General features: G+C 39.6%; 1 protein-coding gene across 6 annotated transcripts in view; it reads right to left on the bottom strand.

The window, feature by feature from the left end:
* Nucleotides 1-18848, bottom strand: part of ATL2 (atlastin GTPase 2) — a 62807-nt gene extending 43959 nt beyond the window's left edge. For 2 of the 6 annotated variants that reach the window (XM_070512238.1, XM_044772270.2), the window contains exon 1: nt 18690-18848. In XM_070512238.1, coding sequence (XP_070368339.1) covers nt 18690-18807 — 118 coding nt within the window. In that variant the 5' untranslated portion in view covers nt 18808-18848. Of the gene's footprint in view, nt 1-18156; nt 18443-18689 lie in introns of those variants that run through there. The other 4 variants (XM_070512242.1, XM_070512241.1, XM_070512240.1 and 1 more) reach the window with 4 other exon arrangements.
* Nucleotides 18849-20638: the final 1790 nt, after the last annotated feature.

The following is a 20638-nucleotide window of genomic DNA, read 5'->3' as shown; positions in this document are numbered from 1 at the left end:
TTCCCTTAAGCCTACAGTAGCAAATTATTAAATGCTTAAACAGTATTTTGCAGATAGTTTTTCAATCCAAAAAATTTCCGTACTGCTTGCATGTTTAAGAGTACACTGGGGTACCTTGTATACACTACATCATTTAACGCTGAATACTAACCAAAAAGGTTTGTAGTTACTATATATTTGTTTATATAATACTGTATATCTATGATTTACTTCTTACAGAACACTCGGAGAAGAATGCGATTTTCAATGTAACATTATAAAGGAAACTGTGTTTCCCCCATAAGAACAATGTGGTTCTCTCAACTGAATGGGAGTAAAAAGCTGGAACTGGCTATAAATGCAGACTACAGACAGGAAAATTGGTAAGGCTCCATCGCTGCCTCTCTATAAGCACAAACGGGGAAAGCCTCAAAGTGAAATGGCTTTACTTTCAATAACCCTACACTGTTTTCATGACCTTTATTAAGATTTCCACAATAAGGATCAAAATTCAACTGTATAACCAACTCAAAACTAAAAACGAGTTTCAAAACTAAGGATGGCTAAATCAGCTGAGGTTAATAATCCAGCTAAAAATCTGGAGTTGTGCTGAACACAAATATGTACTCTGCTCTCTACTTCTGGTCAAGTTTCTTCAAAGTCTGAACTTTTTTGCTTTAACTATGATCTCAAAAAAAAGGTAAATCACCAAATGTCAAATTTTTAAAAAGTAAAAAAAAATGTCACTAGAAATAAAGCATGGCTGGTATGATATAGAATGAAACAGATTTCCTAAAACAGAATCCCAATGAGAAATAATGTAAACTTACAGGAACTAATGATCTGACTTAAGACAATTTACCCAGGAACCAATTAAGCAGTAAGGTCTAAGGTCCTGCACAAATAGAATCCAGTTAGTCTTCACTCCCTAGAAATGGGGAGTTCAAAAAGGCAGCAATGCACAGTGGACTACTAAAACTACTGGGTGAAATGCTGATGGGGTAGATTACAATGGACAGATCAACCCTTAAGCCCCAGAATCAATCTTAACATTACGAAGAGACAATCAGATATTTTGTGGCCCCTGACGTAATGCATCAGAAGGCACAAGACACCACCAATGATGTACTTCTGGGGAAAATTTTTTAAAAACATGAATCTGATCGAGCCTCTACATCTAACTTTGGGGAAGGAACTACAGGAGAGTTCACTACCACCACAGAGATGGGAGTCAGAAACCTCCTGAAAATGAGAAATTCCACTGGACAAGCAAGTTTGGACAAATAAATTGCAAAAGCAAAGGAGAAAAAGGGGGAACCTACAGAAAACAAACCTAAGAGGCATATCAACCAAATGCAATGTGTGGGCCTTGTTCAAGCAAATCAACTATAAAAAACCTGAAACAATCAGAGAAATATGAACTCTCAATATCTGATATTAAGGAATTATTTTTCTAGTGTGATAATGGTACCATAGCTATGTTTTTAAAAATCTTCTATCTTTTAAAGACATAAAACATTCATACAATCTGCTATGTGCTTCAAAATAATCTGGTGGGGAGGCTGGCTATGGGAGAATACATAAACAAAGTGGCCAGCATGCTGATAATGGTTGAATCTAGGAGACATGTATACTTGGGTTCCTCAAGTTGATCTCTTCACTTCTGTACATATTTGAAAATTTCCATAATAGAAAGTGTTCTTTGTAAGTAGTGAGGCTAACAAAGGCTTTATTAGGAGATGAAGCAGATCTAAGTACAAAAGACAGAGATACAGGCTAGTGCTATTAGAAACAAGAGAACGTCTCTCAAATATTCTAGAACACTGCTTCTCAACCTTTCTTCTACTTCCACAGCATTTTAGTGCTTGGGAGGGGCAGGAGGGTGCCATGGGGGATCAAAAAAAAATGTTTCAAAATATACAAAACAATGTGAAATGACTGCAAAATTCTGCACCTACCCCACCATTCCCCTCAACTCACTTCCCCAGAAATATAGTTCTAAACACACATCAATTCTTGCCTCCTAAAATCTGGAAGCAAGAACTCTACCCTAAGAAACTCATCTTCAGTTGGTTAACTAAAAGAAGGTACTCACTCTTTAGTAGGAAAAACGCAAAAGAATCAAGTTCAAAATCAAACCCATTAAACACTCAACAAAGAAAACTTTAGGCCCAGATGGCTTCACTGGTGAATTCTACCAAACATTTAAGGAGGAAATTAAACCAACTCTAAGACTCTTACAGAAAAAGAGAGAAGGGAATATTTCCCAGCTCATTTCATGCAGCCAGTATTATTATCCTAATACCAAATCTAGATGAAGACATTACAAGAAAACAAAACTACCAACCAACATCCCTCACAAACAGACACAAAAATCCTTAATCAAAATTCAAAATATATAAAGAACTCTTACAACTCAATAAAAACAATTCCATTGTAAAATGGGCAAGAGATTTTAACAAACACTTCAAAAGAAGATAGATGAATGGTCAATAAGCACATGAAAACATGCTCAACACCATTAGATGTTAGGGAAATATAAATTAAGACCACAATGAGGTACCACTACACACTCACCAGAAGAGCTAAAATTTACAAGACTGACAAAAGAATTGGTGGGGAGCAACTGGCACTCACAAATATTTCTGGTGAGAGTGTAAAATAATACAACCACTTTGAAAAACTTTTTTGGCAATACCTTTATATAAAGTTAAACATAACCTCAACATACAACTAGCAATCACACTCCTAGGTAGTTAAAAGAGAAATAAAAACATGACAAAAAAAAGATGAATGCAAATATTCATAGCTTATTCATAGCAGTTATAAACTGGAAACCACCCAAATGTTCACTTACTGGAAAATGAATAAACTGTGTTAAATCCATACAATGGACTACTACATGGCAATGAAAAGGATTACTGAAATACACAACACAGACACATCTAAAAAGCACTAAATTTAGTGAAAGAAGCCACACACGAAATATTGCACTGTATGATTCCATTTATATGATATTCTAGAAAAACTACAGTAACACAAAGGAGATCAGTGGTTGCCAGGTGCAGACAGTAAAGGAAGAAAATTAACTACTGCTATGGACTGAATGTTTGTGTGTCCCCCCAAATTCGTATGTTGAAGCCTTAACCCCCAATGTGATGGTATTTGGAGGTGGGGCCTCTGGGGGATAATTAGATCCTGAGGGTGGAGCTCTCATGTATGGGATTAATAAGAGACTTGAGAGAAACTCTCTCTCTCCACCTGTGAGGCTACAGCAAGAAGACAGCCATCCACAAACCAGAAAGCCGGCTCTCACCAGACATCACATCTGCTGGCACCTTTATCTTGGACTTCCCAGTCTACATAACTGACAAATAAGTGTCTGCTGTTCAAGTCACCCAGAATATGGTAATTTGTCATAGCAGCCCAAGCTAAGACAACTATAAAGGGGTAGAAGAGAACTTAGTGAAATGATGAAAATGTTCTATATCATTATTGTGATAGTGGTGCTTACAAAACTATACTTTCGTCAAAACCCATCAAACCACTCAAAAATAAATGAATTTTATGTGGATTATTTCAGAAAGGCAGATTTTGAAAAAATCAAATTCAGCCTATTTCCCTTAGCACTTTCACTTATTAAATGAGACAAAGTGATGCAACCAACTTATTAATCATTTTCAAAAATTAAAATTTTCTAATTAGTATTGTCCCCTTCAAAGATAATTGTCCATGAAGGTCCAATGTGCTGAAAAACTGGGGCTGTCCATCAATTCTGACACTGCTCAAACTTAATTCAAAATATTTTCTCTTGACCTGAATTTAGGACCTGAAAAACATAATTTTGAGTGTCTCCAATGGTGACAAATTTACTTCTTTGTGAATGAATTCCTGTGAATCCACTATCTCATCATGCCAAGATATTTTGGTTAAAAAATAAAAAGGTATTATGAAGTTACTAATACTTTTTTCTTATAGAACTCAAGAGACACCTTTTTATATTCGGGAGGAGGCATTTTTTTTTTACTCCTGCAAGTGATTTAAGCATCAATGGAATATGCATACATACTTCAAGACACATGAGGACATTCAAGTTCTAGTACATATGCTTAAAAATTAGCCTCAATACTTAAAATTAAATCTATTATATCACTCACAGGGGCTTTAGAGATTATGCAGCCATATTCACTCATTTTAAAAGTAAGGAAAACACATGACCAGACCACTGTTTGGCAGAAGAACTGGGCCAAGTCTTCTCATTAATTTAGTGTTATGTTCTCTATAGCAGTGCTTCTCAAATTTTTAACAGGTATATGAATCACCTGGGGATCTTGTTAAAATGCATATTGTGATTCAGTAAATCTGGGGTGGAACCTGAAACTTCACATTTCTAACTAACTTCAACTGTGATACAAACACTTTGGCCCTCGGAACATAATGGAGTACCAAGGATCATACGATTCTACAGGTGTTTAGCATGTATATATCGTTCATTTTATTTCATGTAGTTTCTAGTGATGTTCAAGTTTTCACAGAATGAAAATAGTCTTACAGCTAAACTAGAATCCTCCATTCTTCCTGGGAGACTGCTAATACTCTAATACAACTAACCAGTCCAGCCTCGCTACTGAGGATTCTGTATAAAGTGGAAAGAGGCAGCGTATATAGACCTCCCTACTTTAAAAATATAAATGTAGAAAATACTTTAATATGTTGACATGATATACAGCTAGGGTTGAGAATTATTGGTCTAGAGTCGTCATCAGTCACCTGGGTGAGCTTTATAGCAATGCTGGGCTTCCCTCCCCAGCCCCAGAGAGATGCAGCCCGGAATAAGAATACTGACAGACACATGAACTTGGACTTCAATAAAATACTTTTTTGAAGTAGAGAAGCAGCTATTAGCCAATCAGGTACTAAAAGAAAAGGTTTTAACTATTTGCTCCTATGAAATAACGTTATTAAGAACTTATATAAAGTTAAATTTCTCTTATAGAAAACTGGAACTACAATGCAAACTTCAAAAAAAGAAACTTTAAAGACACCAGAAGAGGAGCCAACGATGTCAGATATCAGATACTTTCCCCCATTAGCTTTGCCCCTTTGGTCAAAAAGACCATCCTAAACCACCAAGCTTTAAAAATGCTTTTGAAGAGTATAAAATGTACTTCATCTCCTTCCTTCATTACTATCAAATCAAGAATAAACAAAACGTTGTTTTCCTGTAAGATTCACATGTTATTTTCCACTTTAAATCTACTGTTTCCATAGTAACCAGCACTGATGTCATAGAATTTTTTCTGTTCCCATTTAAAGAATACTGAGGCATAAAAATACTTTCATGCATTTATCTAAATAGATGAAAACTGTAAAACAGATTACAAATTATTTTTCCCAAAGCTTATCGTCAAATATTAACCAGTTCTTAAAACACAAACTTGAATGTAAGTGTACTCTAAGAAAAAAAATTCAATTGGAGTTAATTTAAATTAGATATTTTACATGAGGTTGTAGTTTATGAAAACAACTTTGTTGGCTCGTTAAGAGATGCTAGAATAAATAACGGCTCAGGGGACTCTAAGCAACAAGACAGAAATTCAGAAAAATTCTATTTAGGTTCTGCAACTTAGAGTCCTCACTGAGGTTCTTCTCTATTTTCTTCTAAACAGAAGTCTTGCAGAAAATCTCACCCAAGTCACCCCAAAGGTCTTGTATCTGCTCTTAAGCACTTTTTTGGGGGCAGGGGGATATACTTTTGGTCAGTGGTCCAAATTTTTAAAAATTAGAGTACACAATACAGAAATTTTTTAATTTAATTTTTAGGTAATTTGTTTATATGCTACAGGAATTCTTACACATATACACAGGAAGAGAGAGAGAAGGTTCCTTGTTCACTGAGGTACTGTTTATAACAGCAAAAAAACTTAGAACAATCTAAATATCCATGGATAAATAAACCATGAAATAGAGAACTGAAATTAATGAATAAGACCTAAATTTGTACACATGGATAAACCTAAAAATTAATGTCAAATTAAAAAAACAAAATCAAGCCACAAATACATGGTTTGAGCCACTTAAAAATTTTTAAATACAGCACAATACTACATATTGTTTATGAAAAAAATACATATATATTATAGGATGATTAAAAAACCAGGATGGGGCCAGCTGCTGGCCAAATGGTTAAGTTCGCGCACTCTGCTTTGGCGGCCTGGGGTTTTACCAGTTCGAATCCTGGGCGCAGACATGGTACCACTCATCAGGCCATGCTGAGGTGGCGTCCCACATGACACAACTAGAAGGACCCACAACTAAAAATACACAACTATGTACCAGGGGAATTTGGGGAGAAAAAGAAAAATAAAGTCTTTAAAAAAAAAAAACAGGAAACATTTCACCAACTGTAAGACAGGTATATAACTGTGGAGGAAGGATGACAGGAAGAGAAAGACACTGGGAGAACCCTTCGACTGTAGAGTAACATTCTATGTCCTAAAAAAAAAGGATTCAAAACAAACATGGCAAATATTATGTATCAGATCTATGAAATGGGCACTTGGGCAACCATTATATTTTTCTCTATTCTTTTTGTAAGTTCCAAATATGTTACAATTGTTTTTACTGAAGCATTTTAAGTTGCTTCAGAATTTACTTCCACAAGGAAAGGAATTTATATTGATTGAATGACTCTATGACTTTATGCCAGGCACTGTGATAGGAATCCTCTCAACAAACGAGTGACTTAGCAATTATCCCTATTTCCGAGAGAGGAAATGTGGACATTTAAAGAAGTTTAAAAAAAAAAAAATTCTTCAAGATTCTACAGGTAAAAAGTAGTATAAGCATCAAGATTTCTACCTAGGTGTTTATATTAATCCCGTATCCCGTGCTGCTTCTTCTATACCAAACTGCCTTTCAGTGTTACAGGGGAATTCTTATAAAGATCAATCATTGTTCCCCAGTGGTATACCCACAGAAAGGAGACTCAAATCAGTCCATATACTTGAATGATGCTTACTGCTTAAAATAAATCCCTGATATCAGCTCATCTATTCTTATGAGTAAAAAATGACAAGTACAGATTATATGTGAGTAAAAAGGGTTTGATCTTGTTTGAGAGGTAGACTGATAAACATCTAGTATTTGAGACTTCTAGATCCTAAAAGTTCTGGACTAAACTGGGTTTTTGGACAAAAACTAGAGTAACCAAAATAATCAAACCTACAGACACACATAACTCTTCCTTGACAGATCAATAGAAAAAAAACTCTGCTACAGAATGGTCACTCCATCTGTAATTTAATTATACATGGGTCTACAACTGAGTTATACTGTCAATATTTAATTAGCCACAGCCACACCATAAAACAGTGAGTCTCATGCCCACTAAAGCTTAAGAACCACTTGAGTGGCTTGTTTGGAATACATATTCTTGGACTTCACCTCCAGAGTGGACTCAGGTAATCAGGTATGAGGTCCAGGAATCTACATTTGAAACAAGCACCCCACTAACAACTACCAAGGTTATTCTAATGCAGAAAGTGAAAGGAGTAGAAGTGAGGGCGCTTAATCCTTTATTCCTTCAATAAATATTCACCGAACACCTACAACAAGGTTCTAAGAACAGCAGATTCAGTAGTGAACAAATTAAATGACAACAACAAAAAATCCCACCTTTAGGAGTTTATTACATCCTAAAGGTGAGGAAATAGAAAACACGTGACATCAGCTGGTGTTAAGTGCTATGGAGAAAAATAAAGCAGCTTAAGGGAAATGGAAGCAGAGGTTGCCATTTTATAAAACAGTCAGGCAGGGTTTCTTGGGGGCCAGCCCGGTGGCACAGTGGTTAAGTTTGCACACTCTGCTTCAGCAGCCCAGGGTTCACAGGTGTGGAGCCCAGACGCAGAGCTAGCACTGCTCGTCAAGCCACACTGCCACACTGTGGTGGCATCCCACATAAAATAGAGGAAGATTGGCACAGACGTTAGCTCAGGGCCAACCTTCCTCACAAAAGAAAGAGAAAAAAGAACGGTCAGGCAGGGCTTTTCTAACGAGACATTTGAGAAGAGAACTCAAAATGGTGGCTATCTGGAAGACACGGTGAAAACATTACTGGTAACTTCTCATTCCTGGAAATAATTTACTGTTTGAAGTAATTTTAAGTGTTCTACCTTTTACTATAGAAGAGGGAAAAACACTTATTTACAGTGTCTATGTTAATACTATACAATATCTCTAATCCTCAAAAATCACTGTGTGGGGTAGCTATGAGCTTCCCTGACTGTATAAAGGAGGACACTGAGGCTCAGATTAAGCAATCTGCAAGGACACACATTTCATAAGTAATCAAATCAGGATGCACACCTAGGCCTTTGTAACTGTCAAATCCATCATCTTCCAACTATACCAAATAAGCATGTTTGTTGAATAAACTTAGAGCTGAATTCTTATGCGCTCAAGATTTCTAGAAAGGTAAGAGAAAGTTACCAAGGATACAAATTGCTTTTTAAAAAAGCAGAGGGGTTTCCTCATCTTTATAACAAATCATGGCATACAGCTATTTTTCCTTTTACTTTTTCCAAAAATTTCCATCAAAACTTAATCATCTATACAGCAGTCAGCAAGTCATCTACACAGTCCCCCAGCATTTGGGAAGCAACTGTTTTTCTGCATAAACTTTCTAGAAGAGCGAACTACAGACTTTTAAAATATAAGATGCAATAAAATAAAATATAAGATGCAATAAAAATGCACCTTTGGTAAGATATGCACATATATTTATATGTAAATAAATGTGCATCTCTTGTTTCATATTCATTGACTCCAACAATGTTCAGGACATCTACAGAATGTGTCATGAATAACTGAGGAAGGTCCCCCACCCTACCTACTTCAAGCTAGTAGAGAGCAAGACACTACGCTAGATACTAGAGAAGTACAATTTGCTAATAGTCCTTACTCTCAAGGTTCTAACACAAACAAGTACAAGAACACAGTATAAAGAAAGTGCTATACTGGATTTTTCAAACTAGGGTTATCAATGAAGACACCTGGAGAAGGCTGCATCTCTCTGAGCCCTGAAAATCACATCAAGGCTAACTAAAAGTTAGGCTAAGAATCTGGGCATTATCCTAAGGAGAGTCACAAACGATTTTGAAGCAAAAGAGTGATAGGATCAAAGCTGTGTTGCAGAGATAAACTGAAAGTGATGAGTGAGTAGGAAGTGTAATGAGAGCCTAAAAACAGGGAAATCAGATATAAGGCAACTGGAAGAGCCTAAGATGAGAAACCTAAAGTCAGGAGGTAACAGCAAAACTGAAAAGCAATGCATGCAAGAGCTAGCTAGTTCTTTAACACCCTTCTTTGGTTTAGGCAACCAATAACACTAAACTATGCCATATTTCTTATAAAAAATATTCTCTTTTAAGTCTTTATAAAGTGACAATGAGCTAAATTTCAACTTTCCTCTTTGTTCCTTTATTTTTTTTTTTTGCTGAGCAAGAGTCACCCTGAGCTAACATCTGTTGCCAATCTTCTATTTTGTATGTGAGCTGCCACCACAGCACAGCCACTGATAGACTTGTGGTGTGGGAACTGAACTGGGGCTGTCAAAGCAGGGCATGCTGAACTTAACCACTAGGCCACTGGGGCTGGCCCCTAAATTTCCATTTCTGAAGGTATTTTTGGTACAGTGACTCCAGGATTTTGTAACACAGGAATCAGGAATCCATCAAAACCAGAGTAGGTTTCATTCCCTTTTTGGCCCAACAATTAAAGCTAAAAGAAGGCTAAAAGATATTAAACCTATAGAAGAGCTACTGGAATTTGAGATAGCCAGTTAGCAAAGGAGTCATTTAAAAAAAACACACACACAGGGACCCAAGCTTAAATTTAGAATAGGGTTTTCATGACAAATCTCAAATACAAATCTAACGAGACTCTGGCAATAAGACATTAAGTTCCATGTTGCCACAACTCTTTACCTTAGATGACTCGTTATAGTAGCAGTTTTAAAAAAGTATACACTCAAACTTAGCTCAATACAGGCAAAATTCCTACTAAGACAGCAGCCGTAAAAAGAAGGGAATAGCGCCAAAAACAGACAAATAAACATCCTTCCAGTTAGATAAAATGTGACTAATTTGAAAAGACAAAAGAGACAATAAGTCAGAGGTTCTCACTCTACTCTCCTTTCATCCTTTCTCTGGTTTGGCAATTTTAGAGTATACGTCAAGATTCCTTGTGCTAGATAATACACATGCTCAAAAATAGGGGAAAGGGAGACACATCTCCAAAGTTTTTAAGAAGTCAGATTTGGGGTTATTCAGATGGTTTTTCCAGGAATTATCCAGTTATTTAAATCAATTCTTTGCTCTACTTGGCTACAGAAAAACAGCCCATATTCCACCCCCCCCCTTTTTTTTTTGGTGAGGAAGACTGGCCTGGAGCTAACATCTGTTGCCAATCATCCTCTTTTTTGCTTGAGGAAGATTGTCCCTGAGTCAACATCTGTGCCAATCTTCCTTTATCCTGTACGTGGGACACCACCTCAGCATGGCTTGATGAACCATGTAGATTCATGCCCAAGATCCCAACCTGCGAACCCTGGGCGCCGAAACAGAGTGCACAAACTTAACCACTACACCATTAGGCCAGCCTCCCATAATCCTTTTTTATTAAACATGCTCTAACACCATTTGATCTTTCAGTTGCCACTATCTAATTGCTTTTAAAATACCTTTTAAGCACCCCTTTTAGAAAAATTCTTGGAAAGCAGGGACAAGTGCTTAAACTACTTTGTAAAAAGCTCATCCACATACTGCCTATCTTTTTATCTCCAACGAAGTGGTATATCCTTCACTCTGCTCTCTAAGACCCACCCATTCCTCAAGGCCTGACAAAGACCATCCTCCTCCATGAAGTCTTCCTCAAGGACAGTACAAAGCAATTTCTACTTCTGAAATTATAAACTTAATGATAAATTTCACTCACAAATATGCAGAGAGTCTATCTGATCTCCCATCTACATGAAAGCTTAGAACAGGGATCTGTTCTACACTTTTTTGTGTAGGTATTCATTACAAGCAACTGAAAAGCCCTTTATAAGGTAGATGCTCAAAATGACAATGGATAATATCAAGGGAAAAAAGCTAGTTCTTTTTCTAAGTATGGTCCTCTCTCTGCCTACCCTACTCCACCTCTTTACTCCTGAAAGAAAACTAATCCCAGCCCCTTTAGGTTCTCCTTCGCCCTGAAGAGAACGATAACTTTCTTTGTACACTCAGTATAAGCCAAGTGTTTTTAACACATTATCTTTTAACCTTAAGCTTCTAAAGTAGGTTTTTTTTTAGTTCAGGAAGCTGAAGCTTGGTGGTGGTGGGGATGTGAACCCAGCTCCTAGGCTTGGAGCTTCTTGGAGTTTCAGTGCACTGAAGCAGATGCCCACACTCTGGCATTAGAAAGAGACAGGAATAAATGACCAATGTCTCACAAACAATTTCAAACAGTAAAAAAAAACAAAAAGAATATTCCACTAGTGTACCTAAAGATTCAGGAGAAACTAGCACTAAGTTAAGTTGAAAAGTTGCCAGTTTATTTAAGAAAAACACTCACATGGAACCATTTTAAATGTTTTTTTAAAACATACTATTCTAAAAAAACCCCACAAATTGAAAAGCGAATACGAAAAAATGTCTAGTATGCAAAACAGCTTTTACAAAACAGTAAGAAACACTGAGAGATGGTCATCACACTCAGTTACTGCACCAAAATTTCAACATCAACTGTAATCAAAGAAATGCAAATGAAACAGTAAGATCTCCATTTTCACCTAAGCGTTGGCATTTATTTTTTAAATAACAACATCCACTTGTGAACAAAGGTATTTGTAAACTAACACAAACCTAACCTTACAGAGACAGAATAAATGGATACAATCTTCCTGAACAGATTGGCTGTGTGTCTTCACTCTTGAAAATGTACGAGTCGTTTGACCCAGAAATTTGAGACCTTATCCTGAAGGTCAAGATTTATCTAAAAAGACAGTTGGCTAGCATTACTCACAAGAAATAACCACATATCCAAAAGGAGGGTTAGTTAAATAGTACTACGATGTCAATTTAAAAAGCATTTGTAGAGATTATTTAATCACATAGTGAAATACAATATGAAATGAAAAAGGAAATTATAAAATTACACTAAGGTCTTAATTTAGGAAAAATTAAATTATGCATTTAAAAAAGGATATGTATGGGGGGCTGGCCCCGTGGCCAAGTGGTTAAGTTCGCGCGCTCCGCCGCAGGCGGCCCAGTGTTTCATTAGTTTGAATCCTGGGCGCAGACATGGCACTGCTCATCAAACCACGCTGAGGCAGCGTCCCACATGCCAAAACTAGAAGAACCCACAACTAAGAATATACAACTATGTACCAGGGGGCTTTGGGGAGAAAAAAGGAAAAAACAAAATCTTTAAAAAAAAAAAAAGGATATGTATTAAAAGATGTATATTAAAATGTTCACAGTGGTTACCACTATTGGTATGATTTTTACTTTCTTCTTTTTTATTTCATTTGTATTTTCCAAAGCATCTACAAAGATTTATTGCTTTTGAAATTTAAAAAAATTAAAACTTTTATGACAAACTATGAATTACCATATCACTCGTATTAGGTTAAGAGCTGTGATGACAAGCTCTGTTCAATCACAAGTTTAGCCATAACTTAAAGACAGTAAATTTCTACCTTAATATCGAGTTGTAAGACATTTGGCATCAGGCACATTGCTCAACCTTCCTGAGAACTTCTAGCCTACTTCAGAATTTTTTGAGAAACAATATCCAAGTGCACTGCCATTTTCCTGCGGTAAAAAGCCTCTCAATTCTAAACAAAAACTTCAGACAGCCAGTTCGTATTGTCATATCTTTTTAAAAATTAAAGTACTGATGAAAACAAAAGAGTGACTTCTGAAGATGTGATTAATAACTGTCTTGAAAAAAATCTATGAATCTCGCCATTTTCATGTCAAAATCTCTCCGACTTATTCAAAATCAACTCCTCCTCGTATTCTGATAAAAGTGAACTTAATCCAACTTCTAATATCTCATAAACCCATTTATTCAAATATGAAAAGAGCAGCTTGTTTAATGCGCTAATTTCACCTCCTTTAAAGAGTTCCTTGGGGCCGGCCCGGTGGCGCAGTGGTTAAGTTCACACATGCCACTTCGGCGGCCCATAAATGATTACATTAAGGGAGAAAAAAGCTTTTTATGTGATTCACAATTAGTATGGTTTCAAGTCAATCGTTTTTTAGGCATTTTTCTTCCCTATTGTTGGTGAGGAAGTTTGGCCCTAAGCTAACATCCATGCCAATCTTCCTCTATTTTTTGTATGTGAGATGCCATCACAGCATGGCTTGATGAGTGGTGTGTAGGTCCACACCCAGGATCCAAACACCATGAACCCTGGGGCCGCTAAGCCCAGCACATGAACCCAACCACGACGCCACCTGGCTGGCCCCGTAGGCATTCTTGTGCATAAGAGACCCAAGTGAGATTTTGCACATCTACTGTTTGAAAAGCCAATGCACCCTACTTGTAAACTGCCATGGCCTTAACTAAGAAATTAATCCATATTGAATCCTGTAATGAAAATAATTTCAGAAGATGATTTTGCCACGACTGATTCTCTAAAATACAAGTTTATTAAAATGAAGATAGCTGAGAAGCATGAACATATTTTACCTTATAAAAACTGAACGAAAGCTTTCAAGAGACTTATGTTAAAAATTAATCTTAGGGCCAGCTCGGTGGCACAGCAGTTAAGTTCGCATGTTCCACTTCGGCAGCCCAGGGTTCACCGCTTTGGATCATGGGTGCAGACATAGCACCGCTTGTCAAGCCATGCTGTGGCAGGCATCCCACATATAAAGTGGAGGAAGATGGGCACGGATGTTAGCTCAGGGCCAGTCTTCCTCAGCAAAAAGAGGAGGATTGGCAGCTGATGTTAGCTCAGGGCTAATCTTCCTCAAAAAAAAAAAAAAATTAATCTTAGTTCAAAGACTCATCTTAAATAACCACACACTATAGTGATAACTACCATCAACAGAATGTTTGCAACTGCCTTAAGCACTTTTGTCACATTTAGTACTCACAACTTAAATCATGAACACATTACGAGCATTTTACAGATAAAGTTAAAAATCTACTCACCACCCTTGCCCTTAAAACTAAACCTTTGTCCACATTACAGGAAAAAACATTAGAAGAGACTTCCTGATTGCAAATATATGTCTACTAGTACAAGCAGTCAAACTGACATATTCTTACATGTAGATTACTGTGTCTTAAACACAGTTTTACAATTTACAGAACGTTTGTACCCTATCATCTGTTTCCTACAAGAGCCCTGTTATGGGATTATTATCACTACTGTATGTGAGGGGCTTCAGGCTCAGAGTTTAAGAGAAGTCACTTAGCTTTTGATTTCTCGTTCTTCTTCCACTACACTATCTTGCTTCTCTATGATTAAAGAAACACTGCCCCCATAATCAAAGTATCATGCAATAAAAAGATGAAATGTACTAGAGATCCTAGATAAGCATCTTCATCAGTCACACGTTTCACCAAGTTATTAAGAGTTACCCGTTATTTTGATGCCAATCATAGAAATACAAGTTGTATGAATAATTTTTATTAAGCTGGTACTTAGCAAAAGAATCCCCTAGATTCTACTTGTACTGGCCAGAAGGCTAAACCCAAAGTCAGTCAGAAATGCCTACTATCTCCCTGGGAAAATAGAGAATGCATAAATTAGTCTTTCATGACTTAACAGTTGTTTCTAATAAATATCGTCTGCCCATAAAACCAATACCTTATAGCTGTTTGCCCCAGAGTAAGTAGTCAGAGTGGCTACTTAAATACACCCATTTTTACAAAATCTACAAAAGTTTAGCAAATAGGGGACCGGCCCCGTGGCCGAGTGGTTAAGTTCCCACGCTCCGCTTCGGTGGCCCAGGGTCTCGCCAGTTCGAATCCTAGACACGGACATGGCACAGCTCATCAAGCCACGCTGAGGGGGCCTCCCACATGCCACAACTAGAAGGACCCACCACTAAAAATACACAACTATATACCAGGGGGCTTTGGGAGAAAAAGGAAAAATAAAATCTTTAAAAGAAGAAAAAAAAGTTTAGCAAATAGATGTACATGTAAACACAAAGAGATATGTTTACCAATAATTTGAAAAATCATCTGTAAAATAGTTATCTTGGCGTTGCACTTCTGAACACTTTATGCTTCTCAATGTCCATAACAAGCAAAATTGTTCTACTTCATTAATTCTCCTAGTTCTTTCTACAATATCTACCTCTTCCCTTACTACTTCAAAATTTCCCACTCGCTGACTTGCCCCATCTTTACTTTTTAACTGGTCCATCTTCTCATTAGTATGATTTCAGACTTTATTCATTCCACAAAGTTTTACCCAGTCATCTCTAATTATATGTGATAATTTTCAATGAAGAAAGACCCCTACCCTCCTCCAAGTCTGGTAAGGAGCAGTAAGAGTGCCTCTCTGCAGTTTCTGTGCCTCTAGACAAGTCACAATCACTCCCTCCAATGGGAATAACTTAATTCCCTCACAGGAAGGTTTTAAGAAATAAAATCAAAGCAAGATATTTAAAGTGCTTTATAAAGTGTCAAGTATTATCCTATTGCCATCATATTTTCAGGTTGGTGTTTTTTCCGGCTACCCATTTTTAAAGCTATAGAGGAAACCCTCGACCATTCTTCTGTATCATGGGTGGTGAGGAAGAGTAAAGGATAGAAGGAACAAACATAAGAATGAATTCACTGGAGGATCAAGTTCAGTTATTCTACGTTCACATCTATCTTTCTTAAGCTAAATAATGCCCAAGAAAATAAATAACATACCTGGACTCTGAAAACCCAAAATGGCTATGCAATCAGAATACCATTCCACTTTTAAAAAGGAAAAAAAAAAAGAAAGCTGTTTTCCTGCACCCACTCTGGAGAAAACCTCCTCCAGTAGGGCTGTAAATCACCATTACAAAAAAGTTGAACTTCTATTCCCATCCTTTACACTTCTGGCTCTTGAGTTTGAGAACCTGCCAAACAGCTTTGGTTACAATAGTGTGTATCAAATAGGTCTTCCAATTGAGCATAAACAATTTTGTAAAATGCATCTTGCTGCTAAGTCTCGCGATTTTAAAAATATGTCTTGGAAAAAAAAAAAATATGTCTTGAACTACAGCATCAAACTAGTGACAGTCTTCCAGGCGCTCTTAGCAGCTGCTTAATATCAGACGGATGGAAAAGACACAATTTTGGAAAAGGTCTAACAATTTCAAGAAAGTTACTTTCACTCGTGAATATTCAAAAACTTTATCGCAAAGTTAAAACAGTTGCAAACTAAAAACGAATCCCAAAATATATGCACTCGATTTAAGGCCAGAATCCTATTATAACTTATGGTTTATTTTCCCTAAAATAAATACCTCTTTACTCTAAGGCAGCTCCTTCTTTCCCAAAGAACTTCAAAGGATCCGAAAACACTTTACTAAATAGATTTAATCACATGCACGGATTCTTATCGTCCTACAAAGTCATTAAAATATAAGAGTGCAAAAGTGTTTTATAAAGATCCTACATTCCTAAAAAGAGTAAGCATTTCTCTTAAAGGTGACACAAAGCATCGTACTAAGACTAAACTACTAGAGTGGCAGCTGACTCACCCCCACTCAGCTCTTCAACTCCACTCATCTCGACAGGAGAGGGAGACTAGTTTCTCCACAGCCAAAATAGATGAGTCCCTACTCATTCAGTCTGTTTGTTCTTACTTTAAACACAAATCTTAACAAGTTTATTTGGTTTTTAATGTACTAATCAGTGACTCAGAGCAAATTAGCAGAGAGAGGGGCTATTTTAGGTAATCATTGGATAGGAAATGGCTATCAAGTGAAGGGCTAACCCCAGAAGAAAAAAAAAGACAAAAACCTGTGCGTAGCAGACAGAGCATTTAATAAATGGTAAGCCCTATTTACCAAGTTTTAAGAACCGCATCTCTTCTCAACGTGCCACAGCATAAAAGTCTTGTTCACAACCATGACTGAGTCATAAAAGTTACGCTTCTCCTAATAAGGCAAGTACATAAAAGGCTTAATGTAAAAGAGTCACCTTAAAATATAAATATAAATCAAAAAGCACATACACCCCTAGGGTCCAAAAGAGCTAAATTAATCCATCCATCAGCATTCCAAAACAACTAATTACTTGAGAATTCCAACAAGAAGAGAGCTGACTAAAGCAAAACCTCTCTTCTCTCCTCTGGTAGTATTTTTTCTATGTAAACAGTTCTGTCAAGTGCTTTGGCTGGCAGACAATAATAAAATAAGCTTCATTTCCTGCTCTTTTTCCCTTAGCAAAACTCCAGTCTGTCATCACCTCTGACATACGTTCAACACGTCCAAGGGTTACCATGAACGACAAAGCATATTTCACAAACTTTTCTATTAAAGTGAGTCTTCATGATTAATATTTTATCAAATTATTTTACATTTCGTCTCAGAAAACCTTTACCAGATTATGGAAAGAGAAATCTGAAAAACACAACTTGGTATTTAGCGTAAACTTTTATCTATGGCATGGCTGTACTTACCTAACTGTAAGCTTTCACTATTCAGAAGCCTTTGAAAAACTCTATGCCTTTAAGTACCATCAAAATTTTCAATCAAGATTTCATGCGTTCAATTCACACCACAATGAAAGATCAAATGCTAAACTCCTAAAAATAGGGGTGTTATGAATGAAAGGGACACACAACACTCCACCGCCAACGCAAACGCGTCTTTGAGGGGGGCAGTGGTGCTTTTCGAGCAAGTACAGTAAGAGCCTACATTCAGCAAAACCGGGGAGCGAGGGATCAGGTCACTTGCCACCATAGACACTTTCAGTCTGATCGGGCCTTACTATCGTCGGAGTGACTAGCAAACGGCTCATAACTCCAGTTTGACAACTCAACCTGGACTTGCATGCTAACCACGCGCAACCCGGGCGAATGGACTAGAGGACCGAGGGGCCCCGCACCGCGAGCCCTCACGCACAGCCCCGGCCTGCGGACTGCGGCTCCCGCCTGGAAGGGTGTCTGCAGAGCTTTCCGACCTGGCAGCGAGGTGGCTGCTCCCACCGCGAGCTCCGCGTCCTCCTCCTCCGCGGGGCCCATCACGCCCAAGTTACCCCTTTCTCCCTTTCCGCGAGGGGACAGAGGGCAGGGAGTGCCCGCCTGGTGACAGGTCGCCCTGCCGCCTCCGGAGCTCTCCAGGACCGAGTCGCGCCGCCGCCGACCTCCGGGCGCCCCGGGTCTGCGGCCCCAGCTCAAGGCCGCCCCCTCAGGTCGGGGCGGACGCGGCGGCAGCCACGCGACGGGCGGGGGGCCGGGCCGGGCGCAGACGCGCGTGCCGCCTGTTCACCGACAGCTGCGGGAGCCGGGGCCCCGGGGCCGCCCTTTCAGGCCGCGCGCCGCGGCAGCACGGGAGCGGCGGGGGCTAGGCCCGGCGGCCGGCCGCGGCGGCGGGGGGAGAGCCGAGCCAGGCGCGGACGACGACCCCGCCGCCTGCGGCCGGTGCCCGCGAGCGCAAGCGGCCCGCGCCCTCTCCTCACCAGGGCCCTGCGGCCTCCGCCCCGCCGGCCCGTACCTAGGAAGGTCGTGGACGAGACGTGGTTAACCCCGGTGCTTGGGTCGCTGGTCCGCCGCCGGCGCCGCAACCCCTGGTGCGGCGGCTGCCTCGGCGCTGCCTCGTCCCCCTCCGCCATCTTGTACCGATTTAAAATTAACTCCCCGCTGACGTCAAACGCCGCCGCCGCTTTATCAACCTCCCGGGAGCCGGCGGAGCGCCGTTGGGTCCTAGCGCCGCCCGCAGCCAGCACCTCCTCGTCCTCCCCGCGCCCTCCCCCGCCCCGCCCATCAGCCCTCTCGCTCCGCCTCCGCCCTGCCGGCGTGCCTGCCTGTCTGCCGCGTGGGTTTTCTGGCCTTCCTCTTCGGGGAGCAATGGGGCGCATCCCCAACCGCTACCGTCTCACAACCCTCCGCCCTGAGCTCAGTACCACACCCCCTTAGCACTGGGCTGGGCTGCGTAAACGCAGAAGGGATCTCCAGAGAATCCAAGTCCCTCCTTGCCAATTCAGTAACCCACTTCTCTTGACAGCTCTTTTCCATAATCGTTGACTCGTGCCCTGCACGCGAGGTTGCTTTCGGTCTCCTTTCCTTCTCGCCTTTTTATCACCACTTCCTCCTCCACAGCTATTCTCCTCCTTCTCTACCCTCCTACCAAGCTATTGCTTGTGCCCTGCTTTTCCTCTCGATCTTTCCTCGCACAAGTCCCTAATGTTGCTTACCCTCCAGAGACCATCCTATGGTTGATTGCAACAGCTCCCGTCTGCTTATGAGACCCTCCCCCAATCTTCTTAACTGTGCATTCCCTTACCCTCCTGCTTCTAGCACCTTGCAGGGGCAAGCTGGAAAGCACCCTAATCAGAAAATGAATTGTAGTGGGACCTTTCCTAACGTGATAAACCTTGTGGGGATTCAGTGACATCCTGTAGAAAGTTTAGGTCACTTTTAAAAATAAGTATCAGCCTGTGGAGACTTCTGTGAAACATGGTCCCTATTCTTTTGGATTTTTTGCCGTATTATGAGCGGCAATTAGAAATTCCTTTTCTCTGGTCAAGGCAGGTGTCCAGGTGTCCAAATCGCTGTCTTGTTCAGGTCTTGTTTCAAGTCTAAAATTCACAGCCTTTCATCCTGCATGATCTCTAGAAAAGCATTGGTGTCATGGAAGCTTGTAGGGCACCATTCTAGAGGGGTTTTGTTGGGCTGTCTATTTATTCATCTGTTTTCTGTCTTTATGGAAAGGGATTTGGAGCTCCTCCTGGACTTCCTAACTCCCTGCATCTTGGTTCACTGCCCCTGGGCAGCCTAAGCCCCAAGCCATAAACCTTGCTTGATGATGGATTTCCTTTCATAATCTCCCTATGCCGCGTCTATTTAATACTGCCCACAGTCCGCTTTATGCAAGGTGTCCTGGGCATGAGGAAACATGCAAAGATGAGTATTTTGGCTATCAAAGAGTAAACTGCCAGCTACACCTGGCAAGTCCAATGTGGAGTCAGTTCTGACTTCTAAATCTCTCTGCAGCTCACCTCCGGTCCATTTCCTCAGCCTCCCTCTTGATTCAGGCCCCATCAACTCCCACTAGATTTATTGTAACAACCTCCCTGCTGTTCACCCTTCTCCTGTGGGTCCTCCAGCCAGCCTCTGGCTTGAGTTTTCTTAGATGCAAATCTGTTCATGTGATTTCCCTGTTCAGGATAAAGTCCAAACTCTTCAGAATAGTTGACAATGCCTTTCATGATTTGGGTCCTACTTATGTATCGAGACTTATCTGTCACTACTCTGCCATTTATTCCTTCATTCTTTCATGTAACAAATGAATTTTGAGACTTTGGTGTGTGCTGAACAGACAAGTAATGGACAAAGCAGACAAGATTAGTTTCCTTGGTTTTTGTCTCTTTCCACACCCCATGCAGATCTCTCCACAACAAGAAACAAAGATCTGTCTTGTTCAAGGTATATCTCAAATACCTG

The sequence above is a fragment of the Equus asinus genome, chromosome 6, assembly GCF_041296235.1.
Source record: "Equus asinus isolate D_3611 breed Donkey chromosome 6, EquAss-T2T_v2, whole genome shotgun sequence".
Taxonomy (NCBI): domain Eukaryota; kingdom Metazoa; phylum Chordata; class Mammalia; order Perissodactyla; family Equidae; genus Equus; species Equus asinus.
The sequence above is the reverse complement of the archived record's forward strand: the minus strand, read 5'-3'. Positions and strand labels throughout refer to the sequence as shown.